General features: G+C 47.5%; 1 protein-coding gene across 1 annotated transcript in view; it reads right to left on the bottom strand.

Annotated features, from left to right (window-relative positions):
* LOC149334684 (sarcospan-like) overlaps positions 1–27,439 on the bottom strand; it is a 106,218-nt gene that overhangs the window by 10,550 nt on the left and 68,229 nt on the right. Inside the window, exon 4 of the mRNA XM_089555294.1 lies at positions 1,649–1,843. Within this exon, the coding sequence (XP_089411420.1) occupies positions 1,649–1,843 (195 nt within the window). The remainder of the gene's footprint in view (positions 1–1,648; positions 1,844–27,439) is intronic.

Raw genomic sequence — 27,439 nt, 5'->3', positions numbered from 1 at the left:
GCATCGCCTAAAGAAGATTGCGAAACGCAGGGACGTCAGAGTAGTGTTCTCGGCGCCTGAGAAGTTGGAAAAACTAGTCAAGTTGACTAATCCTTTTCAAAAGCGTAAAGAACCATGCGGTATCAAGCACCGAGATCCTGTTGTAGCATGTGTTTCTGGTGTGGTTGATGAAATTCCTTACCGTGTGGCTCTAGGTACATCGGTCAAACTGGCCGATGTCTGAATGAAAGATTACTGGAACACAGGAGGAAGGCAGGCAATTATAGAGACGGTAATCGTTCTGAAAATTGTCATGATTGTGCTGAAAAGAATAAGAAACCATGTAAACCTGTCTTCAGCGCATGCAAGATTCTGGCCAAACATAGTTGTCAGGATGTCAGAGAAATAATAGAGGCAGATTTGATTAGACGAACCGGTCCATCCTGCGTCAACGCACCATCTGTCACACTGACTAAAAAGGAAATCATGTTTTGGGAGCGGCCACGTGATGTCGGCAGAGCTGTCAGTTCGACGTCGAGCAGCAAGGTGTAATATATAATTGTGCTTGTGTGGCAGCAAATCTTCAGTTGGAAGTAAGCGCTCTTGTTGTCCAAATCTCTTTCTCTGTCAGTGTTTTTTGCGCTTGTACGTTGTCTGCTATGAGCCAACTAGCCCAAAGGCTTTTGGCTATTGCTAACGGAAGGCTACAAATCTCTGATTCCAATGAAGTGCCTGTCGCTAATAGTTTGAAAGGGAACTATGAGAATTTAGTTAATCACTTTACTAGTGAACATAATTCGCCTGTTTATTGAAGACCGCCAACACTGGTATTACTGTGTCGCAGAAGCTTCTTTTTATCTCAAAACCCTATTAAAAAAAATTAGTGATCACCTTCCGTAAAGCAACTGGTATATTATAGATATCCACGCCCGCTCTTTCAAGCTAAACACGTGTGAACATACGTCCTTCTCTTGTAATGTGTGCTGGACTGCCCCCTTAGCAGCCGAAGAGGACTCATAATGGATACTAAAGGCAAAATGACGAGCAGAAAGGCCACGCACGACAAACGCTTACTAGCAACAAATTTATACCAATATGCCCAAATTTTTGCCCTCCTTCTGCAGAGGACCGCTGCTTTAATAGTCCCTTCGTCTCTACACTACTGTAATGATTTGTCAAGCACCACACGTGTCACAAGAAGGTAGAGATACTGACGCGGCTTGCGGTGTCATGTCCCTTCAATGTAGTCCTACGCTGTGTGGCGCTTCTTAGGCGACGAAAACAAACAACTTAGACCAGTGAAAGGTTGGACAGCTCGTTAGGATCCACCATTTCCCAAAAAGGTTAATCTCTCTTTTCGTCTTCTTTTTGGTGTTTGATTCCTCGCTAGCCTTATCGCTGGGCGGCGCTGCTGTGACAAAATGGGCGTCAAGCGATGGGACAAGAAATGCGAAACTCGAGGAAGCTTCGGCGGAAGCGTTGCTCGAAGCAGGAGCCCTGCGTCGATACCAATGCGAAGCGACAGTGACAACTGCGGGTGATAAAGACGTGGGGCAACTAGAATGCTTGCCCTATATTGTGTGACCGGTGTGCAGCTGGTGACGGAGTTCTGTTCACGTTGGCTATGCATTCTGCGAAGAAGTATTTGCACCGAGCCATGAAGAAGTACCTGCAGGCAGGTGACCCTGTCGTAGCGGTAGAGGCGTGCGGCGCCTTCGGCCAGCGCGCAGAAGCACTGCCTGCGCATGGGGTCGTCGCGGCACTGGGCGTAGCGGTCGATGTAGAGCAGCACGTGCAGCACCAGGAAGGCCGCAGCCACCAGGCACAGCACGCCGCTCAGGCTGCTCACGGCGAAGCTCACCACCTGCACGACACACACGCATTGCGCCACGGCACGTAAATCCGGCGCGCCTGGAAAATTGGCACCTACTAATATGGCAGGCTCTTTCAGATCACGAATGGCAGTTTACCAATAACCCTCAAGAGGAAAGTATACAACAGATGTATCTTACCCGTACTCACCTATGGGGCAGAAACGTGGAGGCTAACAAAGAGGGTTCAGCTTAAGTTAAGAACAACGCAGTGAGTTGCGGAAAGGAAAATGATGGGTGTAACGTTAAGAGATCGGAAGAGGGCGGAGTGGGTGAGGGAACAAACGCGGGTTAATGACATCCTAGTCTAAATCTAGAGGAAGAAATGGGGTTTGGCAAGGCATGTAATGCGAAGGCAAGATAACTGCTGGTCCTAAAGGGCAACGGAGTAGATTCCAAGAGAAGGGAAGCGTAGCAGGGGGCAGCAGAAAGTTAGGTGGGTGGATGAGATTAAGAAATTTGCGGGAATACGGTGGCCGCAACTGGCGAAGGACAGGCTTAATTGGAGAGACATGGTAGAGGCCCCCTTTCTTCCCTTTGATTGTTTTATTTATTTATTTTATTTATTTATAAATACTGCTGTCTCTGAGGAGAGACATAGCAGGAGTGGGTGAATACATGAGTAAAAACAAATAACATGGGTAGCATAGAAATAGATAACACAGAAATATTAAAAACAAATCAACGGGTCAAATTGTTAGGCAACTGAACAACAAACTCTTCAATTGGCAATGAACGAAGTGAGCCGTCCAATCCATTCCAAATTTCAACGGTTAGAGGGAAAAAAGAAAATTTAAAACAATCTATATGTGGTTTGAAGGGAACAATGTTTAATGGGTGGTTCCGTCGGGTTGCACGTGCGCTTGATGACACAAATGTGAAGGGTGCCTGAATGCCAGATGATGTGTGAACGATCTTGTGCAGCATAATGATGCGTTCACGTGTGCGCCTATGTTCTAATGTTTGTAAAGATAAACTGTGCATATGGGAAGAAGAAGGTTTCATATAAGAAGGTTTCCTGAAACCTTCATATAAGAAGGTTTCAGTGAATAAACCTTTTAGTTGCGAGTCAGCGCTCGTCCTGTGTCCCTTCTTTTCTTGTCCCTTGTAGTTCGCGCTGCTTACATCATGAATATCTACCAACTCGCCCAACTGAACGTTTTGCTAAATGGGAGAGGCCTTTGCCCTGCAGTGGGTGTAGTCAGGCTGATGATGATGATGAAGATGAATGTCCTTGTTGATGCAGTAGCTTCAATTTCGGACATTGTTTTCGTCTGTCTCTCACTATGAGCTAATGCCAACAGCGTCATATCCTTACTTATTGTTAATTGCAATTTATTGTTTATACCGATTACTTACCCAAGCAACCAAACGTGGAGGCTATCCAAAATGCCTCAGCTGAAGTTAAGGACAGCGCAGTGAGAAATAGTAAGAAAAATGATAGGTGTGACGTTAAGAGACCGAAAGCGGGCAGAGGGGGCAAGGGACAAACGATGGCTAATGACGTCCTAGTCGAGATCTAGAGGAAGAAATGATTTTGAGCACGGCATGTAACGCGAAAGCAAGATAACCGGCGGTAACAGAGTGGATTCTAAGAAAAGGCAAGCGTGCAAGGGGGCGGCAGAAAGTTTGGTGCGCGGATCTGATCAAGAAGTTTGCGGGGAGACGGCGGCTGCAGCTCGCAAAGGACATGGTTGATGGGAAAGACACGGTTGATGGGAGAGACACGGGCCTGTCCCGTTGGCGTGGTCAGACTGACGATTGTGTGTGTGTGTGTGTGTGTGTGTGTGTGCGTGCGTGCGTGCATGTGCGTGCGTGCGTGCGTGTGTGTGCGTGCGAGTGCGTGCGTGCGTGCGTGCGTGCGTGCGTGTGTGTGTGTGTGCGTGCGCGCGCGCGCGCGTGTGTGTGCGTACGAAATTGAGAAACGTTCCATTTAGGTAAACATTTACTGAGTCGACGTTTCGGAGAGAGCCTGTCCTTTTTCAAGCTTGAAGTTACATCTCTGTCCGATGATGGCAGCAACTAGTGCGAAGAGCAGAGCGTCATCTTTCTCCTTCCAGATAAAATCAACTTCTCATGCCACAGCGCTAATGTTGTCTACCTCTTAGAATGTGGCACCTGTAAATCTCAGTACGTGGGACAAAGAGTTACACAGTTGAGAATCCGCATCAGCAATCACAGATCATATGTGAGGACACAGCCAAGTCTCCCACTTTCAAAACACCTACACAACCGTGGACATCCATCCCATAGCTCTTTACAACTACTGTACTATACATTCGGTGTTCAAAACACACTGTGGCAGCGACAGCTGCGAATCCTGCCTGACTCTCAAATTTAGGTCTGAAGTGACATCATCGAAACAGTAGACCGGCCATCATGTTTACACCCTTAATGGAGTAACAAATAATTATCCCAGACATGTTGGGTGCATAAACTGACAGAACGGGCGGTAGAAAGCATAGCAAACATGGCTGCTGACGTGATTTCTTCTTTTTTTCTATGTCATTAGTGTTGCCACGCATTTACTGTCAGTGTTGTTTTTCGCCCCGTTTATTTTTTTTATTGTATTGTGTTGCGACGCATTATTTGCCCCCTTCTGCCATCTCTTTACTCTCATTTAACCTGTTAGGTCCCTCTGCGCGTGATCCCTCGTCGCGGACCATCGGTGCAAGTGCAGCAGCAGGGCCACAATAGTTCTTACACATAAAAAGCTCGCATTCCTGGACACAAGCTGAGGGCTCAGTGGATTGCATGTTGTTTGTTGTGTGTGACTGTACCATTTCTTCCTTTTCTTTGCACGCAATTTTTCCAGACGCTCAGGCCCATAAATTGCATTCTAGTCAAATGAGGTTAGTCCACAGTCACCGCTGTTTTGTCGTCTTCCCTGTTGTCTCGTCCTTCTTCCCGCTGTTGTTTCATAATGAGCCATTGCGTTTGTTTAACCCTGGATACTCCTGCAGCTCCATTTGTCTTACGGTACATTGTACTTTTTACTCACTGCAGTTCATTTCTTGTGTTGGATTTGTTGTTAGTCTCGTCTCTTTTCCCCCATTTTTTGCGTGTACGGTGTGCTCGAGTAAAGATCGATTAGAAACTTTTTATTTTTGACGATGTCCTTTTTTTGTATCATGGGAAGTAGCGGGGCCAGTTGGTTCATTTTTCAACTTAAAACAGTGCGCATGGACAGGACACAGTCAAGAAACACACAGACACAGCACTGACTGACAACTGAGCAATTTACTGCTTTGCTTGCAATAAATACAGAAAGTATCGTCTAAAATACAAAGAAAGCCTTGAAATTGTCATTTTGTCACTTCTGTCGTCATTGCTTGTCCAGATAACCCATTTCTTTTTTCGTCAACGTTAGTGATGGTGTGCTTACGCAGGTGGAACGATTCTTTTGAATGATGAACGCTTCGTATATCTCTCGCATGAGCTTTCGGGGGTATCTTCTCAGAATCTTGCAGCGTCGAAAGTGTGGAATGCATTCGCAGTGTGGAATGCATTTTTTTGTATTCTGTCGTGCTGCCACCACCTTTCACTGAGTGCCATTTTGCAAATTCTTGTGCAAAAGCAATTATTTTTTCTCTCTTTTTGAGCGATACCACGAGGGTCACTCCGCTGTTTTTGTAGGAAAGCGATGAGGTGGTGGGGAAAAGATTTTCCCTTCCCCCTTTATAGTTCCTGTCGTTCGCACCTTCAATATATATATATATATATATATATATATATATATATATATATATATATATATATATATATTGTAGGGGTGCGTTTATTAGGCGTCCTCAAGAGACCGAACCGCTGTGCAGGGTCTGGCAGCGTAGACGGGCGTAGCCGGCACCAAGAGAGCGGGGGAACTTCGTCGTCGTCAGGCGCAGCGTAGTGTCGGCGCATAACTTCGTCGTCGTCAGGCGCAGCGCAGTGTCGGCGCATGGCGGTAGCGGAACCTGTCACAGTTGGCACACTACAGTTTCCCCCGGGTGAAAAGGAGCCATCCTGGCGTCTTAAGGGGAAGGAAGGACAGAGGGGTCGTAGTACGGCTTCAGTCGGTCGACGTGGACAGTTTCGCGGCCACGGCGACGCAAGTCCGCAGCGGGTGCAACAGGCTCAACAAGATAATTGACCGGAGATGTTTGCTTGAGAACCCGGTAGGGACCATGATACCGATGCAGCAGTTTCCGCGAAAGGCCGGGAGTTGTGGGAGGCACCCAGAGCCACACAAGGGAGTCGGCAGGGTAGGAGGTAGAGGCCGCGGAAGTGTCGCGGTCATGTTTTTGCTGCCACTGGGTCTGCGTGGTAAACGAGCGAGCAAGCTGGCGGCATTCTTCGGCGTACCTGGCAGCGTCGGACAGTGGCGTGGACTCGGAAATGTCGGGCCGGTAGCGAAGAAGAGTATCCATCGTGCAGGGGGGCTCGCGGCCGTACAGAAGAAAGAAGGGAGAGAATCCAGTGGTGGTTTGTGTCGCAGTGTTATATGCGTAGGTGACGAAGGGAAGAACTTGGTCCCAGTTGGAGTGGTTGGCGTCGACGTACATGGACAGCATGTCACTGAGGGTTCGGTTGAAACGCTCGGTCAGGCCGTTGGTCTGAGGGTGGTAAGACGAAGCGGTTCGATGAATAATGCGGCATTCCTTGAGGAGGGCCTCAAGAGCGTCAGACAGGAATACGCGTCCACGGTCGCTGAGCAGTTCTTGAGGAGCACCATGGCGAAGAATCAGGTTCTTTAGAAGAAAGGAAGCCACGTCGCGGGCGGAGGCAGATGGTAATGGAGACGTATCAGCATAACGTGTGAGATGATCCACGGCCACGATAATCCAGCGGTGACCAGCGGGAGTGGGAGGGAGGGGGCCGTAGAGGTCTATGCCAACGCGGTCAAACGGGCGGGCAGGGCAGGGTAACGGCTGCAGTGGAGCAGGCGAGGTGTGAGGCGGACATTTACGCCGTTGACAGGATGGGCAAGATCGCACAAAGTGGCGAACAAAGCGGCACATGCCACGCCAGTAGAATCGAAGACGCAGACGCGTGTAGGTTTTCAACACGCCGCCGTGGGCACACTGTGGGTCCGCATGAAAAGCGGCGCAAATGTCGGTGCGTAGATGGCGGGGGATCACTAGGAGCCATTTGCGTCCCTCGAACAGGTAATTGCGACGGTAGAGGAGACCGTCCCGAATAGAAAAGTGACGGGCTTGACGTAAGAGAGAACGGGACGAATTATCAGTCGAAGGACTCGAAAGGAAGTTAATAAGAGTGGCGATCCAAGGGTCTTTCTGCTGCTCGGTTGACATGTCGGCAGTGGCAAGCGAGGACAAGTCGTAAGCAGACACAGGAGTAGGTGATGAAGCACTAGGTAGCGGCGAGCGGGAAAGAGCGTCCGCGTCATTATGCTTGAGGCCGGAGCGGTAAATGACATGAATGTCATACTCCTGCAATCGCAGAGCCCAGCGAGCTAGGCGGCCTGACGGGTCTTTGAGAGAGGCCAGCCAGCACAGGGCATGGTGGTCGGTTACTATACAGAACGGGCGACCGTAGACATATGGACGAAATTTTCCAATGGCCCAAATGATGGCCAAACATTCTCGTTCGGTAACAGAATAGTTGGCCTCCGCTTTGCTCAAGGTCCGACTGGCGTAGGCGACCACATATTCACGGAAGCCAGGTTTGCGTTGGGTGAGAACGGCACCCAGTCCAATACCGCTAGCGTCAGTGTGGATCTCAGTAGGCGCAGTCGGGTCAAAGTGGCGCAGGATAGGAGGCGAAACCAAAAGGCGGCGCAAGGTGTCGAAGGCGTCATCGCAAGCAGGCGTCCAAGCGGAGAGGTTGGAGCTGCGTGCGAGTAGCTGGGTCAGAGGAGCGATGATCGAGGCGAAATTTAAGATGAAGCGACGGAAGTACGAGCAAAAGCCAACGAAGCTACGGAGCTGCTTCAGTGAGGTGGGCTTCGGAAATTCGGCAACTGCACGAAGTTTGGCGGGGTCCGGAAGAATGCCGTCTTTAGAGACTACATGTCCTAAAATGGTGAGTTGTCGGGCAGCAAAGCGGCACTTTTTCAAATTCATCTGGAGGCCAGCGTCAGTAAGACAAGTCAGAACGCGCGCCAGGCGGATGAGATGAGAAGAAAAGTCCGCAGAAAAGACGACGATGTCATCGAGATAGCAAAGACAACTCTCCCACTTGAGTCCACTAAGGATGGTGTCCATCAGGCGTTCGAAAGTTGCCGGAGCGTTGCAAAGGCCAAACGGCATGACGTTGAACTCATATAAGCCGTCAGGTGTTATGAAGGCAGTTTTTGAGCGATCAGTGTCAGCCATGGGCACCTGCCAGTAACCTGACCTCAAATCCAGCGAGGAGAAATACTCAGCTCCCTGCAAGCAGTCCAGGGCGTCATCGATTCGTGGCAGGGGATAGACGTCCTTGCGTGTGATATTGTTGAGCCGGCGGTAATCAACACAGAACCTGATGGAACCATCTTTCTTTTTTACCAACACAACAGGAGACGCCCAGGGACTGTGAGAGGGCTGTATGACACCCCGACGGAGCATGTCGTCCACGTGATCAGAAATGACGCGGCGCTCAGAAGCCGAGACACGATAGGGCCGCTGGCGAAGAGGGGCGTGTGTACCGGTGTCGATGGTGTGCGCAACGACAGACGTACGGCCCAAGGCAGTCTGAGGAAGATCAAAAGAAGACCTGAAGCGCTGGAGGAGGGCGACGAGTTGATCACGTAGCGCGGGTGGAAGGTCAGCGTCAATGGCACGGTGGAAGACGTCGGAGGGCGGTGGATCATTCTTAACATCACAGGAGCTGAGCACATCGACATCGAAGGAAGCGGTGGTATCAAGAATAGGGTAGGGAAGGCAGGAATCAAGTTCTTCAATACGCCCGAGGCATTCACCTCGGAGCACTGCTGACGGGCACGAAGGTGGGTTCGAGACGTAAATTGCACTTTGTCCATGGTCGATCGTCAGAACAGCAAATGGAAGCAGGAGGCAGGGATGGCGGGAAGCGGTTTCGGAAGGCGTGAAGAAAACAGTTGAATGAGTGACGCCGGCACAGGAGAGGGGTACGAGGACAGCAGAAAACGGAGGAATGTCGGTATCAGTCGCGACCACAAGTTTGGCAGACTGCGTAGGTACGTCGCAAAAGGGAGCGTCACACAGCGGAGAAAAGGCGATTTCAGCTCGAGCGCAGTCAATAACGGCACGATGGGTCGAAAGGAAGTCACATCCCAGGATGATGTCGTGTGAGCAGTGAGACAGCACAATAAACTCGATGGTGTACAAAACATCTTGAATGAGGACACGGGCCGTCCATGCGGCTGAGGGATGAATGCGCTGTGATGAGGCGGTGCGAAGCGAAAAGTCAGAAAGTGGGGTAGTCACTGGGCGTCCGCTTCGGCTGCGGGAGGTGGTTGGTTCGAAACCCACCGCCGGACACCCACCGGCAAAAATGGGTACAAGCCACCCCCGGCCCGGCGCCCGGCTTCTTCAGGGGTGTGCGCTTGGAGGAAGCTCCGTAAACCCCGCTGCGCCCCTTCGGGGGCAACCTAGTTACCGCAGTCGTGGCCTAGTGGTTTGAGCGCCCGTCTCGGCTGCGGGAGGTGGGTGGTTCGAAACCAACCCACCGCCGGGCACCCACCGGTCAAAAGGGTACAAGCGTCCCCCGGCCTGGCGCTCGGCTTCCTTTAGGGGTGTACGTTTGGGAGAAGTGAAAAAAAAAGGGCCACAAATTGGGCTTATGCCGCACGAGGCGGACTTATGGTTGCTTGGCGGGGGAACTTATCACTCATCCGTCAAGGCAACTGTTTGGTCTAAGACCCTTTTCCCAAGCATTTCACCCTAGAAGAGCCGAGCACCAGGCCAGGGGAAATCTTGTACCCATTAAAGAAACCGGTGGGTACCCGGCGGCACTGGGGATCGAACCCAGCACCTCCCTAATGCCGACGAAAGTGGGGCGAATGGTAGGAGCCAAAGACGGGGTCGAGTCAGGAACTTGGCGGGCGGGGTCTTGAAAATGTGATATGAGGGACAGCTGGCGAGCGACCTCTTCACGAACGAAGGCTTTGATTTGGTTGAGAAGAGGGGAGTCCTCAGGAGAAGTACCGCCCAGGGACAGTGTAGAGGGCCTCGTCGCAGACACCGGCACGCCGTGTGGAAGCGCGCTGCTTGCGGAGCTCGTCGTAGCTCTGGCAAAGCTTAATAACCTCACTGACGGTGGTAGGATTTTTCGCGAGGAGCATCTGAAATTCGTCGTCAGCGATGCCTTTTAGGATGTGGTGGATCTTGTCCGCTTCTGGCATGGCGGCGTTGACACGTTTGCAGAGGTCAACGATGTCCTCAATGTAACTTGTGAAGGTCTCGTCGGTGTGTTGAGCGCGGTCCCGTAAGCGCTGTTCGGCACGGAGCTTGCGCACCGCAGGGCGGCCGAATACTTCCGCAAAACTCTTCTTAAATACCGGCCAAGTGGGCAGGTCCGCCTCATGGTTTCGAAACCAGAGGTTCGCCACGTCCGTGAGATAAAAGATGACGTTACTCAGCTTGATAGTGTCATCCCATTTGTTGTAGCTGCTCACTCGCTCATACGATGACAACCAGTCGTCAACATCTTGGTCGGCAGTGCCACTGAAGAGGGCAGGATCACGCTGCCGGATGGCGCCAGAACAAATGAGGGTGGTTGAACTGGCCGCCGGTGTTGGGGCAGCCTCATTTGGCATGGTTGACACAGGCGGCAGCGTACGGCTCCGGAGTTCCAGGTTGGTAGGGGACGAACCCAGCACCTCCACCAATTGTAGGGGTGCGTTTATTAGGCGTCCTCAAGAGACCGAACCGCTGTGCAGGGTCTGGCAGCGTAGACGGGCGTAGCCAGCACCAAGAGAGCGGGGGAACTTCGTCGTCGTCAGTCGCAGCGTAGTGTCGGCGCATAACTTCGTCGTCGTCAGGCGCAGCGCAGTGTCGGCGCATGGCGGTAGCGGAACCTGTCACAGTTGGCACACTACAATATATATATATATATATATGACAGAAGCCAACAGCCGCAGAAACCAAGGGGCACAGGAGATTTTTTTTAAATTTATTTATTTAATTTGTGGTGTTGCTCAATTTAGAATATTACTGAATATGTTATCGCTTAATGCTAATCGATTAGAAAAGCAGAAGAAAAAACAACCACATGCCGCCGGTGGGATCCGAACCCACGACCTCCGAATTACGCGTCCGGTGCTCTACCTCTGAGCTACGGCGACGGCTGTCAAATCTTCTGCTTTCGGGGGTATTTATGTTTACAAGTAGCCTAACCTTGAGAGTGTTCATCAGCGCCACCCACGTTCATAAGCGGCGGACGTGGAACGTCCTGATTACCGCAGGTGTGACGTAGAACGTCATCGAACGAAGAGAGTGGAAGCTGCGTGAGAACACTCTGATGCTTCCTATGGCGTCAAGGCTGTCAGAACCGAGGCCCTCGCTAGGCAATTAAGCAAACAAGGGAAGGGGAATGAGGGACTCGTTATAAATATGACAGAAGCCAACAGCCGCAGAAACCAAGGGGCACAGAGGATTTTTTTAAATTAATTTATTTGATTTGTGGTGTTGATCAATTTAAAATATTACTGAATATGTTATCGCTTAATGCTAATTGATTAGAAAACAGAAGAAGAAACAACGACATGCCGCCGGTGGGATCCGAACCCACGACCTCCGAATTACGCGTCCGGTGCTCTACCTCTGAGCTACGGCGACGGCTGTCAAATCTTCTGCTTTCGGGGTATTTATGTTTACAAGTAACCTAACCTTGAGAGTGTTCATCAGCGCCACCCACGTTCATAAGCGGCGGACGTGGAACGTCCTGAGTTACGGCAGGTGTGACGTAGAACGTCATCGAACGAAGAGAGTGGAAGCTGCGTGAGAACCCTCTTATGCTTCCTATGGCGTCAAGGCTGCCAGAACCGAGGCCCTCGCTAGGCAATTAAGCAAACAAGAGAAGGGGAATGAGGGACTCATTATAAATATGAGAGAAGCCAACAGCCGCAGAAAGCAAGGGGCACAGGGGATTTTTTTTAAATTTATTTATTTAATTTGTGGTGTTGATCAATTTACAATATTACTGAATATGTTATCGCTTAATGCTAATTGATTAGAAAAGCAGAAGAAAAAACAACCACATGCCGCCGGTGGGATCCGAACCCACGACCTCCGAATTACGCGTCCGGTGCTCTACCTCTGAGCTACGGCGACGGCTATCAAATCTTCTGCTTTCGGGGGTATTTATGTTTACAAGTAACCTAACCTTGAGAGTGTTCATCAGCGCCACCCACGTTCATAAGCGGCGGACGTGGAACGTCCTGAGTTACCGCAGGTGTGACGTAGGTGTGACTTGTAAACATAAATACCCCCGAAAGCAGAAGATTTGACAGCCGTCGCCGTAGCTCCGAGGTAGAGCACCGGACGCGTAATTCGGAGGTCGTGGGTTCGGATCCCACCGGCGGCATGTGGTTGTTTTTTCTTCTGCTTTTCTAATCAATTAGCATTAAGCGATAACATATTCAGTAATATTCTAAATTGATCAACACCACAAATTAAATAAATAAATTAAAAAAATCCCCTGTGCCCCTTGGTTTCTGCGGCTGTTGGCTTCTGCCATATTTATAACGAGTCCCTCATTCCCCTTTCCTTGTTTGCTTAATTGCCTAGCGAGGGCCTCGGTTCTGGCAGCCTTGACACCATAGGAAGCATAAGAGGGTTCTCACGCAGCTTCCACTCTCTTCGTTCGATGACGTTCTACGTCACACCTGCGGTAACTCAGGACGGTCCACGTCCGCCGCTTATGAACGTGGGTGGCGCTGATGAACACTCTCAAGGTTAGGTTACTTGTAAACATAAATACCCCCCGAAAGCAGATTTGACAGCCATCGCCGTAGCTCCGAGGTAGAGCACCGGACGCGTAATTCGGAGGTCGTGGGTTCGGATCCCACCGGCGGCATGTGGTTGTTTTTTCTTCTGCTTTCCTAATCAATTAGCATTAAGCGATAACATATTCAGTAATATTCTAAATTGATCAACACCACAAATTAAATAAATAAATTAAAAAAATCCCCTGTGCCCTTGGTTTCTGCGGCTGTTGGCTTCTGCCATATTTATAACGAGTTCCTCATTCCCCTTTCCTTGTTTGCTTAATTGCCTAGCGAGGGCCTCGGTTCTGGCAGCCTTGACACCATAGGAAGCATAAGAGGGTTCTCACGCAGCTTCCACTCTCTTCGTTCGATGACGTTCTACGTCACACATGCGGTAACTCAGGACGGTCCACGTCCGCCGCTTATGAACGTGGGTGGCGCTGATGAACACTCTCAAGGTTAGGTTACTTGTAAACATAAATACCCCCGAAAGCAGAAGATTTGACAGCCATCGCCGTAGCTCAGAGGTAGAGCACCGGACGCGTAATTCGGAGGTCGTGGGTTCGGATCCCACCGGCGGCATGTGGTTGTTTTTTCTTCTGCTTTTCTAATCAATTAGCATTAAGCGATAACATATTCAGTAATATTCTAAATTGATCAACACCACAAATTAAATAAATAAATTAAAAAAATCCCCTGTGCCCCTTGGTTTCTGCGGCTGTTGGCTTCTGCCATATTTATAACGAGTCCCTCATTCCCCTTTCCTTGTTTGCTTAATTGCCTAGCGAGGGCCTCGGTTCTGGCAGCCTTGACACCATAGGAAGCATAAGAGGGTTCTCACGCAGCTTCCACTCTCTTCGTTCGATGACGTTCTACGTCACACCTGCGGTAACTCAGGACGGTCCACGTCCGCCGCTTATGAACGTGGGTGGCGCTGATGAACACTCTCAAGGTTAGGTTACTTGTAAACATAAATACCCCCCGAAAGCAGATTTGACAGCCATCGCCGTAGCTCCGAGGTAGAGCACCGGACGCGTAATTCGGAGGTCGTGGGTTCGGATCCCACCGGCGGCATGTGGTTGTTTTTTCTTCTGCTTTCCTAATCAATTAGCATTAAGCGATAACATATTCAGTAATATTCTAAATTGATCAACACCACAAATTAAATAAATAAATTAAAAAAATCCCCTGTGCCCTTGGTTTCTGCGGCTGTTGGCTTCTGCCATATTTATAACGAGTTCATCATTCCCCTTTCCTTGTTTGCTTAATTGCCTAGCGAGGGCCTCGGTTCTGGCAGCCTTGACACCATAGGAAGCATAAGAGGGTTCTCACGCAGCTTCCACTCTCTTCGTTCGATGACGTTCTACGTCACACATGCGGTAACTCAGGACGGTCCACGTCCGCCGCTTATGAACGTGGGTGGCGCTGATGAACACTCTCAAGGTTAGGTTACTTGTAAACATAAATACCCCCGAAAGCAGAAGATTTGACAGCCATCGCCGTAGCTCAGAGGTAGAGCACCGGACGCGTAATTCGGAGGTCGTGGGTTCGGATCCCACCGGCGGCATGTGGTTGTTTTTTCTTCTGCTTTTGTAATCAATTAGCATTAAGCGATAACATATTCAGTAATATTCTAAATTGATCAACACCACAAATTAAATAAATAAATTAAAAAAAATCCCCTGTGCCCCTTGCTTTCTGCGGCTGTTGGCTTCTGTCATATTTATAACGAGTCCCTCATTCCCCTTCCCTTGTTTGCTTAATTGCCTAGCGAGGGCCTCGGTTCTGGCAGCCTTGACGCCATAGGAAGCATAAGAGGGTTCTCACGCAGCTTCCACTCTCTTCGTTCGATGACGTTCTACGTCACACCTGCGGTAACTCAGGACGTTCCACGTCCGCCGCTTATAAACGTGGGTGGCGCTGATGAACACTCTCAAGGTTAGGTTACTTGTAAACATAAATACCCCCGAAAGCAGAAGATTTGACAGCCGCCGCCGTAGCTCAAAGGTAGAGCACCGGACGCGTAATTCGGAGGTGGTGGGTTCGGATCCCACCGGCGGCATGTGGTTGTTTTTTCTTCTGCTTTTCTAATCAATTAGCATTAAGCGATAACATATTCAGTAATATTCTAAATTGATCAACACCACAAATTAAATAAATAAATTAAAAAAATCCCCTGTGCCCCTTGGTTTCTGCAGCTGTTGGCTTCTGTCATATTTATAACGAGTCCCTCATTCCCCTTCCCTTGTTTGCTTAATTGCCTAGCGAGGGCCTCGGTTCTGGCAGCCTTGACGCCATAGGAAACATAAGAGGGTTCTCACGCAGCTTCCACTCTCTTCGTTCGATGACGTTCTACGTCACACCTGCGGTAACTCAGGACGTTCCACGTCCGCCGCTTATGAACGTGGGTGGCGCTGATGAACACTCTCAAGGTTAGGTTACTTGTAAACATAAATACCCCCGAAAGCAGATTTGACAGCCGTCGCCGTAGCTCAGAGGTAGAGCACCGGACGCGTAATTCGGAGGTCGTGGGTTCGGATCCCACCGGCGGCATGTAGTTGTTTTTCTTCTGCTTTTATAATCAATTAGCATTAAGCGATAACATATTCAGTAATATTCTAAATTGATCAACACCACAAATTAAACAAATAAATTTAAAAAAAAATCCCCTGTGCCCCTTGGTTTCTGCGGCTGTTGGCTTCTGTCATATTTATAACGAGTCCCTCATTCCCCTTCCCTTGTTTGCTTAATTGCCTAGCGAGGGCCTCGGTTCTGGCAGCCTTGACGCCATAGGAACCATAAGAGGGTTCTCACGCAGCTTCCACTCTCTTCGTTCGATGACGTTCTACGTCACACCTGCGGTAACTCAGGACGTTCCACGTCCGCCGCTTATGAACGTGGGTGGCGCTGATGAACACTCTCAAGGTTAGGCTACTTGTAAACATAAATACCCCCGAAAGCAGATTTGACAGCCGTCGCCGTAGCTCAGAGGTAGAGCACCGGACGCGTAATTCGGAGGTCGTGGGTTCGGATCCCACCGGCGGCATGTAGTTGTTTTTCTTCTGCTTTTATAATCAATTAGCATTAAGCGATAACATATTCAGTAATATTCTAAATTGATCAACACCACAAATTAAACAAATAAATTTAAAAAAAAATCCCCTGTGCCCCTTGGTTTCTGCGGCTGTTGGCTTCTGTCATATTTATAACGAGTCCCTCATTCCCCTTCCCTTGTTTGCTTAATTGCCTAGCGAGGGCCTCGGTTCTGGCAGCCTTGACGCCATAGGAACCATAAGAGGGTTCTCACGCAGCTTCCACTCTCTTCGTTCGATGACGTTCTACGTCACACCTGCGGTAACTCAGGACGTTCCACGTCCGCCGCTTATGAACGTGGGTGGCGCTGATGAACACTCTCAAGGTTAGGCTACTTGTAAACATAAATACCCCCGAAAGCAGATTTGACAGCCGTCGCCGTAGCTCAGAGGTAGAGCACCGGACGCGTAATTCGGAGGTCGTGGGTTCGGATCCCACCGGCGGCATGTAGTTGTTTTTCTTCTGCTTTTATAATCAATTAGCATTAAGCGATAACATATTCAGTAATATTCTAAATTGATCAACACCACAAATTAAACAAATAAATTAAAAAAAAATCCCCTGTGCCCCTTGGTTTCTGCGGCTGTTGGCTTCTGTCATATTTATAACGAGTCCCTCATTCCCCTTCCCTTGTTTGCTTAATTGCCTAGCGAGGGCCTCGGTTCTGGCAGCCTTGACGCCATAGGAACCATAAGAGGGTTCTCACGCAGCTTCCACTCTCTTCGTTCGATGACGTTCTACGTCACACCTGCGGTAACTCAGGACGTTCCACGTCCGCCGCTTATGAACGTGGGTGGCGCTGATGAACACTCTCAAGGTTAGGCTACTTGTAAACATAAATACCCCCGAAAGCAGATTTGACAGCCGTCGCCGTAGCTCAGAGGTAAAGCACCGGACGCGTAATTCGGAGGTCGTGGGTTCGGATCCCACCGGCGGCATGTGGTTGTTTTTTCTTCTGCCTTTCTAATCAATTAGCATTAAGCGATAACATATTCAGTAATATTCTAAATTGATCAACACCACAAATTAAATAAATAAATTTAAAAAAAAATCCCCTGTGCCCCTTGGTTTCTGTGGCTGTTGGCTTCTGTCATATTTATAACGAGTCCCTCATTCCCCTTCCCTTGTTTGCTTAATTGCCTAGCGAGGGCCTGGGTTCTGGCAGTCTTGACGCCATAGGAAGCATAAGAGGGCTCTCACGCAGCTTCCACTCTCTTCGTTCGATTACGTTCTACGTCACACCTGCGGTAACTCAGGACGTTCCACGTCCGCCGCTTATGAACGTGTGTGGCGCTGATGAACACTCTCAAGGTTAGGTTACTTGTAAACATAAACACCCCGGAAAGCAGAAGATTCGACAGCCGTCGCCGTAGCTCAGAGGTAGAGCACCGGACGCGTAATTCGGAGGTCGTGGGTTCGGATCCCACCGGCGGCATGTGGTAGTTTTTTCTTCTGCTTTTCTAATCAATTAGCATTAAGCGATAACATATTCAGTAATATTCTAAATTGATCAACACCACAAATTAAATAAATAAATTAAAAAAAAGTTCCCTGTGCCCCTTGGTTACTGCGGCTGTTGGCTTCTGTCATATCTATAACGAGTCCTTCATTCCCCTTCCATTATATATATATATATATATATATATATATATATATATATATATATATATATATATATATATATATCTACATATATATCTACATATATATAGATATATGTAGATATATGTAGAAGAAGGGGTGAAAACCTTGCAATTATCTTAATTTAATACCGACAGTTTCGGACGGAGGACCGTCCTTCCTCAGGGTATACACAAGAATGAACACAATTTCTCATTTGCTACGCAGCGTGCGCAAAGGGTGAGGTGAAACCACTCTCTCTCGTTAGTGGAAAGGGACGCAAAGTCAGTATAAGACGCAAGTGCTCCAGTCCATTTAGGGGGAAGAGGGTGACGGTTGCGAAGGACAGGGAAGGGGAAAAACATATATGCACAAAAATATAAAAATAAAGGAAGCAAAAGTAACATTAAAAAATAAAAATAAATATAGGAAGGCAACGGCGGAGGCTTGATATATATATATATATATATATATATATAATAAGTTGGGGAAGTCACATTGAAAAACTTAACAGATTTATTCAACGTTTCGACCAGGGACTGGTCTTTTTCAAGAATGATCATACAGTGCATGGAAGGGTCTTCTTATAGCAGTGAACATGGCACACACAGGGCTTGAAAAAGAAAAATGAGAAAAAATCAAAGGGGAAAGAGGAAGACAGCCAAGACACGAAACCCAAACGCCAAGGTGCGCCAGCAAAGGCGCCGCCGTGAAAGAGGTGAAAGAGGGTGGTGGGCCTGGGCGGGCACGCGACTAGTTGAGAAAAAAAAAAAAAAAGAGCGTAGGGGTGGTTAACAAAAGAAGGCAAGTGCCTGCCAATTGTGTGCGTAAGTAGCGCCTCTAGCCACCTCTGTGTGGCCCCGCGCGACTCCAGAAAAAAGCACGAGAACGCACAGGTTGCGGTTGAGCTAAGTGTCTCCACGGGTGGCACGCGGACCCCCAAAACCAGATGAGGTTGCATATGAAGACCATATGGAAAGCTCCTTCTTTACAGGAGTAGAAAAAAGAATAAGTAAAGACAAAAATGGCACTGCGATGGCCGAAGGAAACAAAACCACATGAGGGTCGCACGTGAGAGCCACATGGATAGGCTCCTTCTTTACAGGAGTGGGAAAAAAAAGTATAAAGACAGAAAATGGCACTGCGATGGCCGAAAGGAACAAAAACACACACGCAGAGGCGACATGAATACACAGAATATACACAAAATTGTGTCACTTTTGTAGCATTCTTTAGCAGAGGATATGTGGGGAAATGCGTAAAAGCCCACAAATTAAGTTAAAGGCAGCGCCAGAGTGTTAGAAAGTGTACCAAAAAGGCGAATTTCATTACAGGAAACACCGCTTAGGAATAACACAACAACAATATTAGAATAAATACAAATGGCACGCGAGATAATACAGGCGCCCAAAATAATAGAGTTCAAGAGTGTGAAAAATTGTCCCAAGAAACAAAGTTTACCCAAACGCCGTGATCAGCACCAACAAAATGATAATAATGCGGTGAATACACATGAGAGAGAGCGTCACAGAATTCGTGCTTAACCACAACAAAAATAATGTCAGTACCTCGACTAGAAATGAAAGTGTTAAATACATAACAAATCGTTATGCAACTGTCATCATAGTAGATTTAAGAAACAATATTTTCGATGCAAAAGAGTTCACAAGGAAAAGAAAAACAAACAAACAAAACATTGCAGGATGATTTAGCCAGAAAGGCAGGAGAGTTTGCCAGGGCTTTCATTAATTCCAGCCGACAAGGTGTTAAATTTAAATATTAGATATGATTCACAGGCTTCCCTGTCGTAATGTGTCTGGAAGCCAGATTGGAGTATGGTGGCCTTGAAGTTTCCAAATGAATGGCCTTTTGTCGTTACGTGTCTTGAAAGAGGCAGGTCTGGCAGTGATCTTATGTGTGCTCTGTGGTTATTTATTCTCAATCGGAAAGGAGTTTCAGTTTGCCCGATATACTGAGCACGGCACACACCGCACTCGAGGAGGTAGACTACGTTGCTGGTGTCACAGTTGAAATCCCCTCGAATTTTGAATGAGAAAGACGACGCTGTGCTGCGAGCTTCTGTGACCTTATTCATCATTGGACAAAGTTTACAGCGCGGTTTATTGCAAGGTGTGCACCCTGAGACTTCGCCGTTGTCTAGTTTCGAGGAGGTTACGGCATCTTTGATATTTCTTGCCCTCCGATATACGACAGGGGGTGGTTCGGGAAGCAAGCGCTTCATTTTGTCGCTCTGAAGGAGAATGTTGTGATGCTTTCTGAGAATAGCGTTAACATTCGGTGCTGTTGGAGAGTATGTTAATATCAGATTAGTTTTGTAGTTCGTCTGCGCAGTCTTGGTGTTATTTAGCATTGTACGGCGGTCTTGTACTGCAGCTTTTTCCAAGGCATCGTCGATGATAGGCTTCGGGTAGCGCTGTCGGACCAAATCCTTGCGGAGTTTCTCACAGTTAGAAGCGAAGTCCTCTTCACGGGAGCAAATGCGTTTAAATCTGAGAGCCTGGCTATATGGTATTCCTTTCTTGCAATGATTTACGTGGCTACTTTTAAAATGCAAGTATTGGTGCCTGTCCGTTGGCTTCCTAAACACGGAGGTGACAAGCTTGTTTTGCGAGATCTGAAGTTTGACATCCAGAAAGCTGATCGTAGTGATTGAGTAGGTGTGGGAAAAAGAGATGCTTCTGTGAGCATTATTATTCTATATATATATATATATATATATATATATATATATATTATATATATATATATATATATATATATATATATATATATATATATATATATATATATATATATATATATATATATATATATGAGAGAAGACAACAGCCACAGAAACCAAGGGGCACAGGGGATTTTTTTAATTAATTTATTTATTTCGTCGTGTAGATCAATTTATAATATTACTGAATATGTTATCGCTTACAGCTAATTGATTAGAAAAGTAGAAGAAAAAACAACCACATGCCGCCGGTGGGATCCGAATTCACGACCTCCGAATTACGCGTCCGGTGCTCTACCGCTGAGCTACGGCGACGGCTGTAGGTTAGGATCCCAACCGGCGGGATATGGTTGTTTTTACTTCTGCTTTTCTAATCAATTAGCTTTAAGCGATAACATATTCAGTAATATTATAAATTGATCAACACCACGAAATAAATAAATTAATTAAAAAAATCCCCTGTGCCCCTTGGTTTCTGTGGCTGTTGGCTTCTCTCACGTTTATAACGAGCCCCTCATTCCCATTCCCTTGTTTGCTTAATTGCTTAGCGAGGGCCTCGGTTCTGGCAGCCTTGATGCCATAGGAAGCAGAAGAGGGTTCTCACACAGCTTCCACCCTCGCCGTTCGATGACGTTTAACGTCACATCAGCGGTAACTCAGGACGTGCTACGTCCGCCGCTTAAGAACGTGGGTGGCGCTGGTGAACACTCCAAAGGTTAGGTTATTTGTAAACATAAATACGCCACGAAAGCAGAAGGTTTGGCAGCCGTCGCCGTAGCTCAACGGTAGAGCACCGGACGCGTAATTCGGAGGTCGTAGGTTCGGATCCCACCGGCGGCATGTGGTTGTTTTTCTTCTGCTTTTCCAATCAATTAGCTTTAAGCGATAACATATTCAGTAATATTATAAATTGATCAACACCAGGAAATAAATAAATTAATTAAAAAAATCCCCTGTGCCCCTTGGTTTCTGCGGCTGTTGGCTTCTCTCATGTTTATAACGAGCCCCTCATTCCCATTCCCTTGTTTGCTTAATTGCTTAGCGAGGGCCTCGGTTCTGGCAGCCTTGATGCCATAGGAAGCATAAGAGGATTCTCACACAGCTTCCATTCTCGCCGTTCGATGACGTTCTACATCACATCAGCGGTAACTCAGGACGTGCTACGTCCGCCGCTTAAGAACGTGGGTGGCGCTGGTGAACACTCCCAAGGTTAGGTTATTTGTAAACATAAATACCCTACGAAAGCAGAAGGTTTGACAGCCGTCGCCCTAGCTCAGCGGTAGAGCACCGGACGCGTAATTCGGAGCACGTGGGTTCGGATCCCACCGCCGGCATGTGGTTGTTTTTTCTTCTGCTTTTCTAATCAATTAGCTTTAAGCGATAACATATTCAGTAATATTATAAATTGACCAACACCAGGAAATAGATAAATTAATTAAAAAAATCCCCTGTGCCCCTTGGTTTCTGTGGCTGTTGGCTTCTCTCATGTTTATAACGAGCCCCTCATTCCCATTCCCTTATTTGCTTAATTGCTTAGCGAGGGCCACGGTTCTGGCAGCCTTGATGCCATAGGAAGCATAAGAGGGTTCTCACACGGCTTCCTACCTCGCCTTTCGATGACATTCTACGGCACATCAGCGGTAACTCAGGACGTGCTACGTCCGCCGCTTAAGAACGTGGCTGGCGCTGGTGAACACTTCCAAGGTTAGGTTATTTGTAAACATAAATACCCCACGAAAGCAGAAGGTTTGACAGCCGTCGCCGTAGCTCAGCTGTAGAGCACCGGACGCGTAATTCGGAGGACGTGGGTTCGGATCCCACCGGCGGCATGTGCCCTGTGCCCCTTGGTTTTTTCTTCTGCTTTTCTAATCAATTAGCTTTAAGCGATAACATATTCAGTAATATTAAAAATTGATCAACACCACGAAATAAATAAATTAATTAAAAAAATCCGCTGTGCCCCTTGGTTTCTGTGGCTGTTGGCTTCTCTCATGGTTTATAACGAGCCCCTCATTCCCATTCCCTTGTTTGCTATATATATATATATATATATATATATATGTGATATGTAGTGATATGATATGTAGATATATAGATATATAGAGTGATATGTAGACATATATATATATATATATATATATATATATATATATATATATATATATATATATATATATATATAGGGCGTCCCAGCTAAATGTAACCAAACGTATAAAAAGGACGAACTGCTCTAGCCCCAGTGAGACCAACTTTGGGTTGTTGCCAGTCGCTCGTCCTAGTCTGCAGCATTTTTTATTATGCAAACGTAATTATTTAGCAGAGTCTAATTAGCTAACTTTTTAATTATTGCCTTCAGGAAGAAAGTGTCAACGCAAGAATTGTAGATCCCATAGAAAAATAACCTTTTGCCACGTTTACAAATAAGTACCACTGATACAGCTTCAATTATTTGCCTTAAAAGAAAGCCCGCGAAATAGAAAAAGAACCACGTGACAGGGTAGCAGTTTCAGCGCTTCCAGACGACCGATCAAGCAGCGACATTCGCTTATCTTTGCAACGCTGTCCCGAACGGGGTTCGGCGTTTTGCGTTGGTTGCGGGATATACGCCAGCAACTATCGCATAGGCGCTAGGGCGACCGCTTCTTCCGCGCGTGACGGTGCACGATCGGCGGCACGGCCACATGCCTATCACTCGAGGCCAGGTTTCTCATGAAAAAGCGCTCCATGCGAGCCGCGCTTCACTTCCTTGGAAAGCAGCGCCCGCTTACTTTCCATGACGCATAAGCAGTTCCTGGCCACCATCTCAAAACGCCGAACGCCGTTTGGGACAGCGCTGTAAACATAAGCGGATGTTGTTGCTTGACCGTTCGTTTGGGAGCGCTGAAACTGCTTCCCTATCACGTGGTTCTTTTTGTATTTCACGGGCTTGTTTTAAGGCAAATAAAAAAAGTTTAGAAGAGCAAGTTGCTGGGCTAGTTGGTGCTGTTGCATCGTGGTGGAGCAGCGCAAAGGACGTCTTTCCTTGTTTCTTGTGTCCCGTCCTTTGCGCTGCTCCACCACGATGCAAATAAAAAAAGCTGTATAGGTGGTACTTGGTTGCAAACACGGCAAACGGTTATTTTTCGATTGAAGTTCAGAATGGCGAAAAGACACACACAGGAAAAAAGGGGATGACACAAATTCTATGGGATCTACAACTCCTGCATTGACACTTTTTTACTGAAAGCAATAATTAAAAAGTCTACTAATTAGTCTCTTCTAATTAATTACTTTTGTATAATGAAAAACTACCGCAAACTGCCAACAATCCTCAGTTAGTCTCACTGGGGCTGGGGAACTTCCTCTTTTTAAGCATGAAATGCTTTTAGCCCCCGTTGTCGGGAGTGTGGTGACGTCACGCCGAGACCTAGAGCCATCATCCGGGCACTGAAATCCACTCATCCGGGCACTGAAATCCACTCATCCGGGCACTGAATTCCCGTCATCCGGGCACTGAATTCCCGTCATCCGGGCACTGAAATCCACTCATCCGGGCACTGAATTCCAGTCATCCGGGCTCTGAAACGAGAACATCCGGGCACCGTACGAGACTTAACGAGATTTAACGAGACTCTCTAAGCCCTCCTACGCGACCGGCATGCAAGCACCGGTTGGTCTCCAAACGAGACAAAAAATAACTGCTGCCAGTGCCTTCTCAATGTTTATCAAGATATCAGTGGAGCTGTGGGTTTGATAATGCACGGAATTATAATTTCCGATTTCTAATAAGGCGTGCAAAAAGCACATAAATGCCACGTTACACTTCGTTGTCATACGTGATCCGGGGGAGAAGCGCTGCGTTCAAAGGGCAAGGCATCGCGCCGAACGGGAGGTGGCGTTCCTCCCTTCCTTTACGGTGCAGTTCGGGTGTCCACCGAGATGGCAGAGAATTACTGCGCCATTTCCTTTCCTCAAAAAAACCTTGCGTTCAAACGGCAAGGCATCGCGCTGAACGGGTGGTGGCGTTCCTCCCTTCCTGTACGGTGCGGTTCGGGTGTCCACCGAGATGACATTAGGCCCGTAAACATTTCATGCTTACTCTACTCTCGTTTACGGGAGAGGCAGAGTTTTTTTAACAAGCTTGGTAACACTTAGCTGGGACACCCCGTATATATACATGGTCTGTTCTGAAAGTAGTAGGACTCATTTTTTTAAACAAAATTTATTCAAGCGAATAGTACAAACGATTACAATTTTTCAAGGTAGCACCCTTCCACACCTACACGCTGCTGCCAATGAGTTTTACAGTTTTCGTACGCCTCCAGGAACGCCTGGACATGAATGCTGTTTAGCTCCCTCGTCACGGCCTTTTGAACCACCTCTACCGATCCGTGATGTTTCCCCTCGAGCGCTGATTTTATTCTCGGGAATAGATAAAAGTCTGGCGGGGCCAAGTCGAGGCTGTAGGGGGGCTGAGGCATCGTTGCCGCCTTGTGCTGGGCAAAAATCTGGGTCCTCATTCACATGATGAAGAAGATCCTACCGGTTGGCCTTTTCCTCCTCTGACAACACTCCCGGCACGAACTTCGCGCACGCTTTCCTCATGGATAAGTTTCCTGTCACGATCTCAAAAACTTCGGTTTGAGGAATGCCCAAGTCATCAGCAATCATTCTGATACTCATTCTACGATCACTGTTAAGTAAATGTTTCACTCGCTACACATTTTATATTATTTTATTTTATTTATTTATTTATTTATTTATTTATTTATTTATTTATTCAAAGTACCTACAGCGCCCATGAGGCATTATTGTAGGAGGTTATTACTATATACAATAACAAATGCAAAGAAGATATTGGAAAACATGTCAGCAAGGATAACACAACATATTAAAAGAAGACTAAATGAGTTTACAACTAGTGTGCGTGATCGCACAGTGCTGGTAAACACACGAGACATGGAAAAAACTAAAAAAAAATACATCAGACTATCGCTTCAACAGCACTTTCGAAATCAGGTGCACAAACCACATCATTCGGAAGCTTATTCCAGCCCAGGATTGTGTTAGGGAAAAACGAATACTTAAATACATTAATGCGGCATTTATAACTATTAATCTTTTTCGTGTTATCGAGTCTCTCCGAAATGTAATATGGCTGCTTTAGATAAGTGTTTTTATTAATACCGGTACAATCATTGTAAATACTGTGCAAGAACTTCAGCCTGAAGATTTTTCTTCGGGTTGCTAAAGTCTTCCAACCAATACTGTCGCGAAGTTCGGAGCTGTTTATATGAAAAGCTCTTTATATGACATTTTCTTTGGTCTTGCTGGTCTAAGGGCGTCTGTAGTGGTCGTCTTCCTTCACACTTTCCTTACCTTCTCGGAAAAGCTTGTGCCACTCAAAAAACACCTGATCTACCCATGGAAGCGTCACCGAAGGCATCCTTAATCATGTTGTGAGTCTCTTTGCCCGTTTTACCAAGATTTCCTCAAAATTTGATCGCGTATCGGTGATCCAGTAAACGCTCGACAATTCTGCGTGACGAGACGTTTCGACAGGGGTTCACAGTACAAGCGACCTCCTCTCTTCAACGGCCGAGAGCCGACTGCCGATTTTCCCCAGCATTCCCAATATCCCCCTTCAACGATCCTGCACGCGCAGACCACCTCTCGTCCGCCCGTTCACCCAGGAAAAAACCAGTCCTACTACTTTCAGAACAGACCCTGTATAAAAAGAAGGGAAATGAAGGGCTCGTTATACATGAGAGAAGCGAACAGGCACTGAAACCAAAGAGCATAAAGGAATTATTGGTGTTGGTCAAAGGATGTTATCCGTGAATATTTCATAAATTTCATCACTTAGAGGTAACTGATTATAAAAGCAGATAACAACGACATGCCGCCGGTGGTGCAACGGTGGTCATAACGGTGCCGCCGACATGTTGCCGCAGCAACTCTGGGTGGTTTGGTGGCGAATGGAGACACTGTACAATCCGGTGCTCTTTGTGGTGCGTTTGGGAGCAGAGCTCGGTAAGGGCGCTTGGGAGTTGCCCTGGGGAGTCTGGTGTCCGCTGAAGATCTTGGCAGTGTATTCCGTAAAGCATTTTTGGCCGGAATCCTCCGACGGTGGTCTTGCGAGGCAGGTGTCTGTCGTTGGTTGATTAGGTCATATGCTTCAGCGATGGTCGGAAAATATGGCACTGCAGGTGCACTGGAAGGATCATTTGTTCGGTTTGTGACTTCAATATAGCTGGGAGCTATTGGGTGCTGAGCTCCATGGTGGGTGGGAGGGTGTTCTTTAAGGCTGTGAGGTGATCCTGTCACGGGGCCAAGCAGTACCATCGGGCACTGAGGAGACAGACGAACGGGCAAGCAGGCGGGCGGGCGGGTGGGTGAGCGGGTGGGTAGGTAGGTAGGTGGGTGGGTGGGTTAGTAGGTAGCTAGGTAGGTAGGTAGGTGAAAGTCTAAGGGCTTTACGGCTTGATGCTAAAGATGGCAGGCTAAGGTTTAGTTTCATTGCAGAAATGCTGGAAGTTCGGTTATAATTAAAAAGAATAAAACGAGCAGAACCGTTCTCGACCAGTCCTAATGAGTGAGAAGCACGGACCTTTGGGCTAGTTGGTTCATAGCAGACACGTACAAGCGCAAAAAAACAAGGACAGAGAAGAGACTTGGACAACTTGGACAACTTGGACAAGGACAACACGAGGAAACAGAACGGTAGTCATCCCCTATTTGCACAACACCTCGCATCGCCTAAAGAAGATTGCGAAACGCAGTGACGTCAGAGTAGTGTTCTCGCCGCCTGAGAAGTTGGAAAAACTAGTCAAGTTGACTAACCCTTTTCCAAAGCCTAAAGAACCATGCGGTATCAAGCACCGGGATCCTTTTGTAGCATGTGTTTCTGGTGTGATTTATGAAATTCCTCTATCGTGTGGCTCTAGGTACATCGGTCAAACTGGCCGATGTCTGAATGAAAGATTTTTGGAACACAGGAGGAAGATAGGCAATTATAGAGACGGTAATCTTTCTGAAGATTGTCATGATTGTGCTGAAAAGAATGAGAAACCATGCAAACCTGTCTTCAGCGCATGCAAGATTGTGGCCAAACACAGTTGTCAGGATGTGAGACAGATAATAGAGGCAGATTTTATTAGAAAAGCCGGTCCATCCTGCGTCAGCGCACCATCTATCACATTGACTAAAAAGGAAATAATGTTTTTGGAAGCAGCCACGTGATGTCGGCAGGGATGTCAGTTTAAC

Source organism: Amblyomma mixtum, chromosome 8 (assembly GCF_055824585.1).
Source record: "Amblyomma mixtum isolate Tamu chromosome 8, ASM5582458v1, whole genome shotgun sequence".
Taxonomy (NCBI): Eukaryota; Metazoa; Arthropoda; class Arachnida; order Ixodida; family Ixodidae; genus Amblyomma; species Amblyomma mixtum.
The sequence above is the reverse complement of the archived record's forward strand: the minus strand, read 5'-3'. Positions and strand labels throughout refer to the sequence as shown.